This window comes from Pogoniulus pusillus, chromosome 38 (assembly GCF_015220805.1).
Source record: "Pogoniulus pusillus isolate bPogPus1 chromosome 38, bPogPus1.pri, whole genome shotgun sequence".
In the NCBI taxonomy this organism is placed as follows: Eukaryota; Metazoa; Chordata; class Aves; order Piciformes; family Lybiidae; genus Pogoniulus; species Pogoniulus pusillus.
This window is the reverse complement of record NC_087301.1, coordinates 6,947,285-6,961,654: the sequence shown is the minus strand read 5'-3', so window position 1 is coordinate 6,961,654 and position 14,370 is coordinate 6,947,285. Positions and strand designations below refer to the sequence as shown.

The following is a 14,370-nucleotide window of genomic DNA, read 5'->3' as shown; positions in this document are numbered from 1 at the left end:
TCTTGAATCAACAATTAGCCAGAAAAAGTGATTAAACAGATTAACTTAATTAAAAGACATATTGATAGGCTGCAGCATTCCAGCAGCACGTGAAGGAAAGCCTGGCAGTGGTGGCTGGAGCACAGCGTGGCTCTGGACCAGCTGCCTGGAGGATGAGGCAACAGAAATGAGGAGGGAGAAAGGACAAGGCAGTGGGGCTGCCTTCCACCCAGCTCAGCATGCCCTCAGCAGGGCTCCTACTCAGATGCTTGTAGGTGTTTGGCTTGGAGAGGGAAATTTCTCCTGCCCTTGTTGGGAGCAGGTTTGAAGCAATGAGCCTGGACTCCACAGAGAGCCCTTTAGTGTCTCAGGTGGGTGAGGCACAGAGGAGTTGTCAGCCCAGCTCACATCTACCCACAGGCCCAACCAGCAGCACGTCAGCGGCGATCAGAGGCAGCAATCGGAATGTGCAAACAGCAGGAGCAGGCAGAGCTGGGGGAGCTCGGGCAGGCAGGGCTATGAATATTCAGCTGAACACAGAGAGACGCTCCACAAACAAGAGAGGCAGACGTGAGGCTGAGCTGGGAACCTGCGGAGCCCTCAGCAGAGAGCATCCCACCCACAGCCAGCACAGCGCGGAGGAAGCTGCCGCAGGAGGAATTCAGAGCACGGCTCTGGGGCTGTCCTCAAGGTCACCTGCAGCTACAGAGCGACTCCGGACCTGGCACTCCAGTACAGCAGGTGGGCAGAAGACCAAGTGGAGTTCAGCCCTTCCGTGCTGGGGACTCATCTGTCTGCCCACACAGCCCTGTGCTCCTGAGCTGCCGTTCAAAGCAGCTCCTCCCATGACTTGTTTTTTCCCTTCCTTTTTCTTTTTTCCCCTCAAACTGGCGATGAGGACAAACCCCCAGGAATCCTCACACACATCACTGCAGCTGGCTGCAGGCAAGAGGTGACTGAGGGCCACACATACCAGTCAGCTCCTTGTTCCCTTTGAACCATCTGATGGTAGTGGCTGGTCTGCTGGCCATGGCAGTGCAGTTCAGCTCAATCTCTTCTCCCTCCACAGCGACTTCTTTCTGGATGTCGATGACCAAGTTGCGTGGTGGGACTGCAACAGCAAACACAGGAGGAGGCACATGGTGAAAAAGCCATTTCTTGAGTGCTACCACAAGGCAAAACCCTCAGGAAAACTCATTAGATCCACCCAAAGAGAGGCCAGCAGCACCTTTGGGATCTTCCAGTGGATAAGCTCTCAGCTGGGTGGTTTCACAGTGAGCAGAGAGAGCACTTTCCCTCCCCACTTAACAACCATCAGCACTTCACAAATGGCCACTGCTCAGCTCTGGAGCTCTGCTCTCTCCCAGGCAGGCAGCATTCCAGAGAAAAGCTTTTGACTCCACGCTGCTTGCCTGTGCCTGCTGCAGTTCAGAACTGCAGCTTGACTCGGCGCACATTGCTTGACTCCTCTGACAAGGAGAGGAAACACAGAGGCTGACATTTGGAAGTGCTTTGCTTACTCTGCCTCTAACCTCGCGCTGCGATTTTTCTCTCCTGCTGTTGAGCTTCCAGGCTCAGCTGGCAGCGGTGGAAGGCAGCCAGCAGGCATCAGGCTCATTTAAGAGCTCAAGAAGTCAACGTGCACAGCGTGGGCTTGAATGGCTTCACCTTTGGAACCCACCAGGCCACCACAAATCAGGCACAAAACCATCCTGGAGTGGAGAGCTCCAGGCCCAAGGACATGTACCCACAGCACATGGAATTCCCTTGGGATGGGAACGTGCTGGTGTCCCAGAGATGGATCTTCTGGAGACAAAGACATTTAAAACATGACTGCAGAATGATAGCATCATTAAGGTTGGAAAAGACCTCTAAGATCATCAAAGTCCAGCCTCCTACCCAACACCTCCATGCTCACTAGACCACAGCCCAAAGTGCCACATCTTGCTCATTTCTTGGACACCTTCAAGGATGAGGACTCCACCACCTCCCTGGGCAGCCTGTGCCAATCCCTGACCACTCTTGTAGCAAAGAAATTCTTCCTACCATCCACCCTACACCTTGCCTGGTGCCACTGGAGACAAATACTCCATGAACATTACCCCAGGAGCACTGAGCAGCAGGCTGTGACTTCAGGGGGATACCAACCACTGCAGCACAGCCAGGAACATGACACACTAGCTGAAAACTTCCAGCATGGGCAGAAGGAATCTCTTCCCCCATGGAAGAACCCACAGCCAGTGAGGCAAAAAACAGGCAAAAATGAGCATCAAGAGCTCACAGAGCACAGAGCTGAAGACAAACCCCAGAACTTCCAAAGGACCCTCAACCTTGCTCTGATCAATGTGATTAAGCAACTGCATGGTTCAGATGTGACTAACACAGTTCCGAGCTAATGAAGAACAAATATGTACAAATAGCATCCAGATGATCAAATGGACTAATTAGTCACTTGTGGCTTCTCCCTAAAAGGAACAGAAGAGGCTCCATGTTTGAGCCTTTCACATCTTCCAATTAGGCAGCAACAAATCTCCACAGTGTGTCACAGCAGACACTGAGGTGCGTGGGGAGCAGGGGGAGCTGCTCCAGCCAGCGCTGAGCTGCCTCCTGACGCCCACTCCAAAGGAGGATGCCTCCAAACTCTGCTCTGCACTCTGAAGCCAGCATCATTAGAGGCAGAGCAGCAGAAACACTCTTTGATAGAATCTAAGGCAGATCAAAGCCTGAGTGATGACCGTGAGATCTGCACTGGGGAGCATGTTCCCAGGAGGACCGGTGCAGACCCAATTCCTCTGCCTCAGCTCCTGCTCTTGCCACAGTCACAGCCCAGGAGCAGGCTCAGCTTGACCTTGCCACAGAACATCTCCCTCACAGGAGGTCTGACCAGGGTGTCTTGGCCATGATCACCCTTGCTCGTGGCACAGCAAAGCCAGCAGAGTCAGTAACAGAGGGAACAGGAGGGAAGTTCCCCCTTGGTGTCACAGCACCACAAACAACAGCCAGGGTAAGTGGTCCCCTCCTTTGTACTCCAGTACCAACAGTCATGGTCCTCGCCTGCATTGTGAGCTCATGTTTGGGCCAAGGATGCCATGAAAGTGAAGGTAGAACACTCACTGCTTTATGTGTGCCAGGGAAAGGCAGGCACACAGTGGCCATGCTGTACTCCCTCTTCAAAAGAGCTGAGGGACAAGGCAGGGAACACAAACTGCCCCCTGAGCTGCTCAAAACTCCCAACCCCTGCATCTTGTTTCCTCACTTCATAGACAGGCAGTGCTGGCTTGGAGGTGATCAGGGCAACTGCCATGATTTCAAACAACTTCCCAGCACTGCTGGCTGAGATGAATTCCAACCAGCTACATCTGCATGTGCCTGATGAGAGAGGAGAGGCTGTGAACATGGGAAGTGCATAGACTCTGAGGGTGTTGATAAACCTAATAGCTGTAGTAGAACTGCTTATAAACATTACTTGCACAATGTATAAAACCTAAGCAGCAAATCTCATTAAGTGAAAGGAGGAAGATTTAGACTAATCAGGGAGCGAGATCTGACATTAACTCCCCCTCTGTGGCTCAGGTTCTCCTATTAACAGAGCCCTGGAAAGCTCTGCAGGAGCAGCTCCAGCAGCAGGAGAGGCTGACACGGGGAGTGGCACCGCAGCCACACCTGCACCTGGTGAAGCCCAGAGGAGTGAAGGACAGGGAAGACCCCACGGGGCTGTGTGGGAGCAGATCTGGGTAGGGGACACAGAGGGGACAGGGCAGAGCTGGCTTTGTCTCTGCAAGCAGCCATCCCAAGGCAAAAGAGCAGGCGTTGGACGCCAGTGGCGCAGCTGTACCGACAAAGCTGGCTTCAAACACGAAGCTCTCGTTGCCCATGAGCTGAGCTCCAGCCTCCCCTGCACACCAGTGCCAGCTGAGAAACCTGCAGGAACTACACATCTGCACAGCAGCAGGAGGCTTGCCAGCGCTGATGCTGGCCCTAGAGGAGCATCACAGCTGGGCAAAGCTGCCGTCGCTCGGCATTAAACCAGCATCACACCCTGGGTTTGGGGAGGAAGGATTTGGGATGTGGCCACAGTGGCAGATGACTGCAAACACAAAATCCATAAAATGAGCACTTTCCCCATGCTGGGAAGTGGTCACATCCCTCAGTGTTCCCTCTGCACATTAGATAATTATTGAAAGATGTTTGCTACAGCTTCTCCTCTCCAGCTGCTTCCTCCCCCTCTCCCCCAAACAAGACACAACCACTGCGACTCCTCATCCCTGCTCCCTGTGGCAAGTGCTGCCTCCCGTCACCCCAAGCTGAGCAGAAATGAGACAGAGGAGGGTTTGTGCTGCATAGCTCTACCCTTCTGCCAAGCCTGGGGCTGCACAGACATCAGACATCACTTCCAGGACGTCAGCAGGTTCAGGCTGCCCTGAAAAGCCAAACGACTCACTCAGACACTCTCACAGAGCAGTGACAGCACTGAGAGCTCATCCTCGAGGCTGCCTGCAGATGAAAGCTGGTATTAAACCCCACTCCCTAAGAGGTAGGAAAGCCTCAAAGCTTCTCCAAGTGACCTGCCCAAGTAAAAGAGGCTTGGAAGTGGAGAACACCTCATGCTTACACCTCTCCTTATTCTTTGAAGCCAAAAATTGCCTGCAGGTTCAAGGCCTAAGCTGCACTGAGCTGCTGAAGCACTGAGCTGGTCTGCAGTAGGAGAGCTCTCAGTGTTCCAGTCCTTGCTGTGTTCACGGCTGGGGAGCTGTGGCTCTCCCTGGGTGGCTGTGTAGACCTCAGCCCTGCCAAGTTCCCCACCAGCGCCTCTTTGGTCCTTACCAAGCACTGTGATGGTGGTGTAGATCTCCTGGGGGGGGTCGGTGTAGAGCTGGCAGAAGTACCTCCCCTCGTCAGAAATGGACACGTTGGTCAGGGACACTCGGAGCTCACTGTTGGAGAAGTTCACCAGCTGGAACCTGCTGTCCTTCAGCGCTGTGGAGCAAGAACACCAGGGTGAGAGAAGCACCACAGAGCTCTGCAGAGCGAGCAGCAGCATCTGGACAAGCACCCAAGGGATCCTGATGGTAGTTGCTGCCTTGCTGTTGACCTCCAGGGATGGACCTGGAGGTCAACAGGTCCACTTCTAGGAGGACCTGTTTGTGCCTGTGTGCAGCCACTGGACTGGGGGCAGTGGGGAAGAGAAGTGGGAAAAGAAGGTAAAACTTGGCTCCTGACCAGTAAGGGCTGCCCAGGTCCTTTCAAGGACTCAGAAAGGGAGCATGAAACAGAAGGGCCTGGAACAGTAGTGCAGGAAGAGTGAGCCAGCACAAGGACATCCTCTGGTCACCCAGCACCTCGAGAACGCTGTCTGCCAGGAGTTCCCGTGGTGCTGGGCACCCTGCACCACTGTGGCCCATCCTCATGGTGACATTATGGCAAACAATTTACAGCTGCCACCAAGTTCCATGGCATTGTCACAAGGGCCAGGCACTGGGCATGGGGTTGGCAGGAGATGTGGGTTTGGTGACAAGGCAGCAGGGATTGTCTTGCAAGTTTCAGCCTTCAACCTAGGCAGGTTCCCTTGGAGAACGCTGCACTGCCAGTGCCGCCCTGCTCACTGTGTTTGAGCCAGCTGAATATTGGCACTGCAGGGCCCTGAACCCCTGCAGCCAGCACCCGGAGCAGAGAAGACAGCCTGGCTCCTAAGGCGACCATCAGGGTGTGCATTAAGGAGGAAGAGGATGGCTGAATGCCTCACCCACCCTCTGCAGCACTGACTGCGCTGTCGAGCACAGGTGAGGCAGAGGCAGAGCTGCTCCCAGCCAGGCAATTGGAAACTTACGCCTGAAATCCCGGAAGTAGATGGTTTGCCTGTTGGGATTCAGCAGCTGGATCACGGAGTCGTCGCTGTTCTTGACGCGGCAGCTGATGGTGGCCACATCTCCCTCCACCACCGTCACGTCCTCGGTCACCAGGTTCTGGCCATCGCCTTCGAGACAGAGCAGAGAGGAGACAGCGAAATCAGAGACAATGGCAGCAAGGCTCACCTGGGCACATTGAGCTGCACTAGGTCTGTATGCCAGTGGCACAACCCTTGGGCCACCCTGCCACAGTCATGTTGGGTTCTTCGCCAAGCAGTCTCATGAGGAAGAACCTTCTGCAGGGGAAACCTTGGGCAGGCAACCAGCAGGACCAGCAGGGGTTACCAGCAGGGCCAGCAGGGGTTACCAGCAGGACCAGCAGGGGTTACCAGCAGGACCAGCAGGGGTTACCAGCAGGACCAATTGGGGGTTGTCAACACATGTCCATGGCCACCTCACACCTCTCCTTGCCCTCATGCTGGTTCCAGCCTCACAGGAACCAGCTGCATGCCACATGCATGGAAGTGGCTGAAGTCTCTCTCTCGGCAGAGGACTCTGGTTACAGGATCTTGCCAGAAGAGCTCTCTAGCAGCAGCCCTGCTCCTGCTTGCAGGACCGAGTCGGCTCGCTCAGTGCAGTCAGGAGGCACTGCTGATGTCCAGAGGCAGCACAAAAAGCATCCTATGCAGTGATGCTGTGGGAGCCTTGCAGCCACTGAGCTGCACCACCTGCTGAGCTAATGAACCCAACCCTCAGCTCACCCAACCCTCAGCTCACATGCAGGCTTGGGAAGCTGCTCCACGTGCGAGAGGCTGGGAACTGGAGAAAGCTTTGCAGCCCAGGGCTCCGTCATGCTGGGAATCTCACTGAGGGCTGACGGAGTGAAAGGCCAAGGCAGGACTAGAGGACACCACCCGAGAGAACACTAATTGGGGTCTCTTTTGGGAATGACTTGAGTCTGCTTTCAAACCTGGCAGGCGTGATGGGCCAGGAGCCAGGTGGAGCAGGAGGAATGTGAAGCCAATTTGCCCAACACAGTGAGGGTAGGTGGGCACCTGGCCAAGGGCTGGGTGGCCAGGAGAAGGCTTCTGTTCATTAACAGCTCCCTCTCCATGGAGAGTGGCAGGGTCAGCCCAGCTTCTCAGCTCACCAAGGAAAATGCCACAATGCAGGACTTTCACAATGCCTGCAAGCAGCCCACCTGGGCACGTCCATCACCCTCCTGTGTCCTTCCCTCCTGCATCTTCTCCATTCCTCTCCCACTTTCCATTGCACATGTCACACACACAGACCTCTCACACAAAGCTTGCATTGTTTGGAAGGGAAGAGGCTGCAAATCAGCAGACACCCTCCCAGCCCTGATGGCACCAGACTGAAGTCTGGACACATTTTCTTGCCCTCTTGGTACAAGTTCCACCTCTCCAGATTGATGAACTCTAAAGAGCAGCCTGAGGAGTTGTTGTCAAGCAGACTAACACCCAACGAGGCTGAGTCCAGGCCTGAGCCAGGAGGTGCAAAGAGCCTGTCAGTGTGTATCTGTTTGGCTCCTGCAGCTCTTTCTGCAGGTTGATCATGCTTGAAGCCCTCAGAGCAGAGGATGAGCATCCAACCATCTCATCCCCCTGTCACCATCCCTAACAGAGTGTCACCTGCTGTTAACACCTGAGTTTGTCAACCTGCCCATCCAAAGATGGAGACAGGACCCTGTTACTTATCAAGACAGCTTCCTGCCTGCGTGGCAGCAGTCCTCACACCCAGCCCACAGGGTTGGAAGCTGACACCTGCAGGCAAGACAACCTGTTAGAAGGTGACAACCTCTTGTAGCCACTACTGAACACAAACCCCAGCGATTGGAGCCCTGCCTGATGTCCCCAGCAGCACCAGGACTACAGCCACACATGTCCCCTTCTGCACTTGCAGAGAGGTCCTCCACCCGATCGTACCACCCACGCAGACCCCAGAAGCCGCCAGCCAAGAGCCACATCCTCTACTCGCTGCAGGAGGAGCAGGGACTCGAAGCAGCAGAGCAGGTCCTGTCCTCAGCAGCCCATCAAGCTCCAGCAGAGGCAGCATCAAACAGCTCCAAGGCACAAACCTTAAACGCTGCTAACTGCTGCTGGGGAAGCATTTCATCAAAGCCATTCCAAAGAAGGTTCTTGCACAAGGATCAGCTCCATGTGTTCTCCTCAGCGCAATATTCACTACAAATCATTAACAAAGCCATTAAGATTCGATTTCCATCTCAGCAATTATTGCCAGCATATTTTTTTACATTTACTTTAAAAGACTCAATCCTGTTTTCAATTCATTAAGCTGCTCCTTGCGTTTACTGAATTTTACATCAGCTCAGAAGCCTGTTGGAATTAATAAGAATTACAGTAGAAGTAATTTAGAAATAAATTATTTGAAGTTCAAGCCACTGAAGCTTTTCATGCCAGGATGCTGCTACATTAAACCCACTGAGTGATGGCTTTAGAAGTCCAGATCTCGGTCCAGGCTGGCACTGAGCTGCCTCTCCAGAAGGCTCTTGTCCTCCCCGAGGGCCCAGGGTTAGCAGTGGCAGGGTGCACGTAAGGACAGGCTGAATGCAGGCTCTGAGGCAGCTCCAGCCTTGGCTTATTCTGTCTCCCAGGGCCCTGATCTGGCCACTGCCTGCCAAGCCCCTCTTGCTCTGCTGCCCTGAGCTTGCCTGCGGGCAGCCCTAGCCCATGCTGGGCACTGCTCTGAGTGGCTGTACCCAGGGCTGCTCCCATGGCTGGGGTCGGTCAAACTCTAGACAAAATAAAGAGGCAAGCTGCAATTCTTTCTCCACTGGTAGCAGACTGAGACAGAGAGAAGCTCTGATGACAAAATATCCATGCTGGTGGCCATGACCCTTCAGCTCCTACCCAGCTCTGAGTCACAGGCACTCCACGCTGAGCAGTGGCACTGCTGATTCAGGCTGGGGGATGCTGCCACAAACTCTTCCCAGGCAAGAGTCACCTGCATCATACCTAAGCTGAGTGAGCCCACAACTCCAGCACAGCTCCTCCCAGTCAACTGAGCCAAAGGAAACAACCCACACAAACTGTTCCTGAGCTCGGGGAAGAGCTGAGGCAATGCTCACACCACAGAATTAGTGTAATTTGAACACCACAACTCTGCTGTCAGCCCCAGTGCTCTGGAAGGAAGGTACCAGCCAAAGCTGAGGTAGACACTAGGCAGGTTTGCTATGCAGGCAGCAATTCCCCTCCTCCAGCTCCTCGCTGTCGCTGCTCTCCCCCAGCAGCTCCCCTGCTCCCCATCCATCACAGAGACAGCATCCCCTTAACACACCCAGCACGAACCCTCTTTACAGGGAGCCTGCAGCAGCACAGAGGCTTCCTGTCCTGATCAGATACAGCAGCAGGGAAAAGGGGGAAATCAAATTGCCTTTGACTGTCTCTGCAGAGCTGCTTCAAGGAGGGAGCAGCTGACAGCACAGCGTCGGGGGGAGCTGCTGGGACTGGGAGCATCTGCCCAGGCTGTCCCGAGCAGGAGCACACAGCACTGCTGCCACTCCTGAACTCTGGAGCAGAATGGACAATCAGCACCAACTGCATGGCAGGAGAAGGCAGAGCTAATCTCAACCCATCTTTTTCCAGGCACACGAATGGGGACAACTTTAGCTGGGGCTGCAGCAGCAGGCACAGGCCACGACTCTGCCAGGTGCCAGCACTGCTGTGGCTGAGCAGGGCCTGCATAGCTGGTGGCAGCCATGGGCTCTGGGCAGCCCTGCTGCAAAACACACAGCAGCACCCAGCCTGCAGCCCCCGAGGTCCATAGCAAGGAGCCAGAGACAGGGATGCTCTTGCCACTGGCACAAAGAAAGCTTCTTGTGAGGACTTCACAGTGAAGGAAGGCAGCCTGAGGATCCTTGCACCCCTGCATGGTCCCCTAGCAGAACTCCACGAGGCCAAAGAGTCCAGAGCCACATGTGGGCATCTGGGCACAGTCCTGCTTTTAATTTGATCTGCACCCTTTGAGGAAAACTTTACTTTCCACCAGCACTCACAGCTAACTTTTTGAAGCAGCAACTTCCCCTTCTAGGCAGCTTCAGTTACCAGCTCCATGACCCCAGGTCAAGCATCCCTGAGCTTTTCCTGCACTCAGGTAGCTCTTGCTCCCTCTTTGGCATCTTCTTTGGGGCGAGCAATGGGCTCAGCCTGGCCAAGACACAGCTCCACCATCCATGGCAAGCCAAGAAGCAACAGTGGCCAATAAAGAGTTCTAGAAACATCTCCCTCTGGGTTTGGTCTGCGGCGCAGGTCTGGTGCCTTGGGAATGCTGCTGTGAGGTGTGCCCAGGAATGTCCCCGTTTGCTGGGCACCCAGGGCCACAGCCTCAGCTGCAGCAACAGGAAGGGGACGTGGCAGCTCCTCCTCCCCCTCTGAAGCAGTTCCCGTCTGGGGGAAATCCCAGGCTGCTTCTGCTCCTCACAGCCATTCCTGTGCCCTTCCTTGGCACTGTAGAGACAAACCTGCCCCTGCCACTTGCATCCTCAGTGCCAGCTGTTACCTCTTCTTGTCACCAGCTTTGCTCAGCCTCTCTGAGGGCAGGGACCCATTTACCCTCTCCCTCAGCACACATTTTAGGGAGCTCACACCCGTAAGATGTCTCTCAGCACCTCCCAGCAGTGAGGAGACAGCTCTTGTCCCCAGCTCACCCTTTCCTACTGAGTGACTCTGCCCTCCAGAGCCCACAGGCTCAGCATCACTGCCCGGGGGGAGCAGCTTTATGCTGTGAAACACACACTTTGGGAAAACAAACTGCAAACGCCAGCCAGTTGTGCTCAGCTATTAAATTTGTGGGGAAAAAACAGGCTACAGCCACCTTTATGGCTTAAAGAGTAGGAATAAAAGATGACAATGGCTGCAAACTGACACCAGAGGCTGTATTTACCTTAAACATCTGTGAATTTCTGTGTGATGGAATGGCACAGGGGAACGCCTGCTGCTGGCTGCCAGCAGACAGCACTGAGCTGCAGAAGTGATGGAGGAAGGGCAGTAGCAATGTGGCTGGCGTGGCACTGGCAGTCACCACTACCACAGACCAGTCACCTGCACCCCAAGGAATGGTCATCACTACCACAGACCAGTTACCCACACCCCGTGGAATGGTCACCACTGCCACAGACCACTCACCCACACCCCGTGGAATGGTCACCACTGCCACAGATCACTCACCCCCACTCCATGGAATGGTCACCACTGCCACAGACCACTCACCCACACCCCGTGGAATGGTCACCACTGCCACAGACCACTCACCCACACCCCGTGGAATGGTCACCACTGCCACAGATCACTCACCCCCACTCCATGGAATGGTCACCACTACCACAGACCACTCACCCACACCCCAGGGAATGGTCACCACTACCACAGACCACTCACCCACACCCCGTGGAATGGTCACCACTACCACAGACCACTCACCCACACCCCAGGGAATGGTCACCACTACCACAGACCACTCACCCACACCCCGTGGAATGGTCACCACTAGCACAGACCACTCACCCACACCCCGTGGAATGGTCACCACTAGCACAGACCACTCACCCACACCCTGGGGAATGGTCACCACTAGCACAGACCACTCACCCACACCCCATGGAATGGTCACCACTACCACAGACCACTCACCCACACCCCAGGGAATGGTCACCACTAGCACAGACCACTCACCCACACCAGTCCCTGGTCAGACCAAACTGCTCCCCTTGCTCTCAAAGCCTTTTCTCTGCCCTGACAGCCTCTCTGCTTTTGGCTGCTGGGCTTCCTGCTGTCGGTCAGCAGCTCCTGGTGCCCTCCCCTCCTGCTATTCCCAGCAGGCAGGTCAGAGCAGGTCTGTGGTCTGTCCCTCTGGCTCTCACGCTTGTCTTTCTCTTCCCCAGCTATTGATACATTGCCTGTGCTCCAGAGGCTGCCAGTGGCAGGAGCAGGTGATTGATTCCTCTCTCATCTGTCACTGCCTGGGACGGGCACGGCCAATGAGGCACCTGGGAGGTTTGTGGGAAGGGTCTGGCACAGCTCAGTGTTAGCACCAGGCTACCCAAGCCTGTTGCTCTGCAAACCCCAGGTTCCCATGCCCTGTCTAAGCACAGCTCAAGACACAGAGTGAGCTCTCTCCACTGCACCCAGCACGCTCCGGAGCCAGGCCAGCAGCGTTGGACCATTTTGGAGAAGGATCCCCAGGGCCTGCTCAGCACAGGGGAGCTTCTGCTGCCTAAAAGCACAATATGCAGGTTCCTTGGCCGTGGCTGAGCTGGGAAGCTGCGTGCCTGGTTCAGAACCGATTTCTTAAGCCATTGGACGGTCCTTAAATAAAAGATGTTGCTGCTGCAGCTTTTGACTCTGTTTATCCATCTCTGCATCTACCCAGGGATGCTCAAGCAGCTGAATGACCTTTCCAGAACAGCTTTCAAAAAGCACAAGCAGCTGAACTCTTGCTTTTATTCTGGAGGCTGATGGTCCATCAGCAAGACAATAAAAGGTCACTTCTTAAAAGTCTGTCTTGCTCTCCTAAGGTCAGAGGTTCCTCAGAGCCATCACCAAAGGACATCTGTGTGAGCACTGCTCTCTGGCTGCTGAACATCAGGGATGCAGAAGACTTTGTGGTGGAAGAGTTCGAGTGTGGGAGGCAGGATGAGGAAGTCATCCCCTGAAAGACGCCTGTGGGCTCCAAGGGGGCTGTCAGGGGCACATTGAAATGGAGGAGGGAGGAAGGGCATGGAAAAGAGAGGAAAAGTGCATCGAAGGGCAAAGCTGTGCAGAGCCCCAGAAGAAACACAAGGTAGGAGTCCCTTTAGCTCATGCCCCTCCTGCCACAGTCCTCACTGCCAGCCACCACCCACCACGGGCACTACCTAACCCTCAAGGCTTTGGTCTCCTGCCACTGCTCAGGAGCAGCATCAGTCAAGGAGCAGCAGCTTGACAAGAGCAGCTGGTCCCAGGGCCTGCTGCCTGTGCTCAGTGTGCCCAAATAAGGCTCCACTAGGATCAGCTCTCGATTACCACTAACGGCCCTCCCATACACAGCTCCCTAGCTGCATTTTATCTCCCAGCTGCAGCACTGCCAAGGACACCCACAGCCAGCATCTGAGCAAGGAGACCTTGATGAATCCCGAGTGAGACACAGTTGGAATTTCCCCCCTCTGCCATGCCAGGTTCCATGAGGAGCTGCAAGGAGCTCTGGCAAAGGGTTTGGTTTGCAGGGACACTCAGTGCCTTTGGAGCCCTTACGCTGTCAGGACAAGTTTGGTCAACAGCTCCTCTGCCTCAGGGTCCTCCCTGGCTCTCCTGGTTGAGACCCTGAGCATGGGAAGTGAGGATTCAGGTGTCTGCAGGTCTGTCACCTGCACTGTCACCTCTCCTCTTCTGCCTGGCAGCAACCACATGCTGCCGATCAAGCACAGCACTGGCCATGCTCTGAGCTGGCCTTTGGAGGAAACTCACCCAGCTACTCCTCCTCCACCTTTCCTTGCCCAGCAGACTTGAGCATCCATCAGGTACCACAGCTGGACAGGAGGCACAGCACAGAGGACCCTCCTTTGGCAGCTGGACACACACCAAGCATCCCAACCCTCCATCTCCAGGACACCCTTGCGATCTCCAAGCACCTTCTGAAGAGCTGCTCCTGCTGAAGTCGGTTTTGCTGCACACTCAATCCTCTGATACTACAGCAGCTGCCTGAGGCACAACACCCACAGCCCAGACCCACTCCCATGGAACAACGGGATGTTCCAGTAACAAGGAAAGCTGTTCCCAGTCAGATGCTGGGTTTCATTTCACTCTAATGAGCAGGTATCTCTTGCAGCCCTACCTGCAACCCAGTTCTTGCAGACTCCTTAACATCTCCTTTTTTTTTTCACTGCCAGCAGCATCTGTCACCATGTGCAGCTTAATAATCTCCTTTAAACCCAAGAAATCTTTATTTCCATAAAGCACCCGAGATGAATTTTGATCACCAGCAACCTGTTCTCCTTCCTAAAGGACATACCCCCCCCCCCCCCTTAATTTCTTCATATCCAAGCTGGAATCTCTGGGCCCACCCCTGCAATAGGCAAGAAGTGGATGACAAAATTAACAACCAGCATGCAACAAATGTCCTGGGGCAGAGTAGCTAACAGGGAAGCAGCTGGAATGGTGATTTTCCCAAGGTGTCACAGGCAATTCCCACTCCCGGGCTGAGGCAGTGTGCAGCCAGCTGTAAATCCCAGCACTTTGCTTGCTGCATTATCCACAGAAGTGATGCTGCCAGCCCTCAGTAAAACCCCTGCAGAACTCTCTAAAGCATTTACCCTCACAGGAAATAAGAGGGGAAAACACCCACAGGTTGCAGGGATCCAGAGCGTGGCCACCTCAGCTGCCTCTCCTGTGCAGCTCCCCCAGACACCCCAAGGTGAGATTTGACCCTCTCTGGGGTTAAGCTGAGTTTATGCTCTGCCCTTTAAAGCTAATCCCAGTCTGCAGTCACAGAAGAGCCAACCCCAATTCCCACTCCAACACCAGTGCTCCCAGTT

The 14,370-nt window shown here is 54.7% G+C and overlaps 1 protein-coding gene across 11 annotated transcripts in view; it reads right to left on the bottom strand.

The window, feature by feature from the left end:
- The window catches only part of CADM1 (cell adhesion molecule 1), a 153,151-nt gene that overhangs the window by 45,531 nt on the left and 93,250 nt on the right, over nucleotides 1–14,370 (bottom strand). For all 11 annotated transcript variants that reach the window (XM_064173127.1, XM_064173129.1, XM_064173130.1 and 8 more), the window contains exons 2-4: nucleotides 5,807–5,953; nucleotides 4,804–4,956; nucleotides 953–1,090 (exon numbers count right to left, since the gene is read on the bottom strand). In XM_064173127.1, the coding sequence (XP_064029197.1) occupies nucleotides 953–1,090; nucleotides 4,804–4,956; nucleotides 5,807–5,953 (438 nt within the window). The remainder of the gene's footprint in view (nucleotides 1–952; nucleotides 1,091–4,803; nucleotides 4,957–5,806; nucleotides 5,954–14,370) is intronic.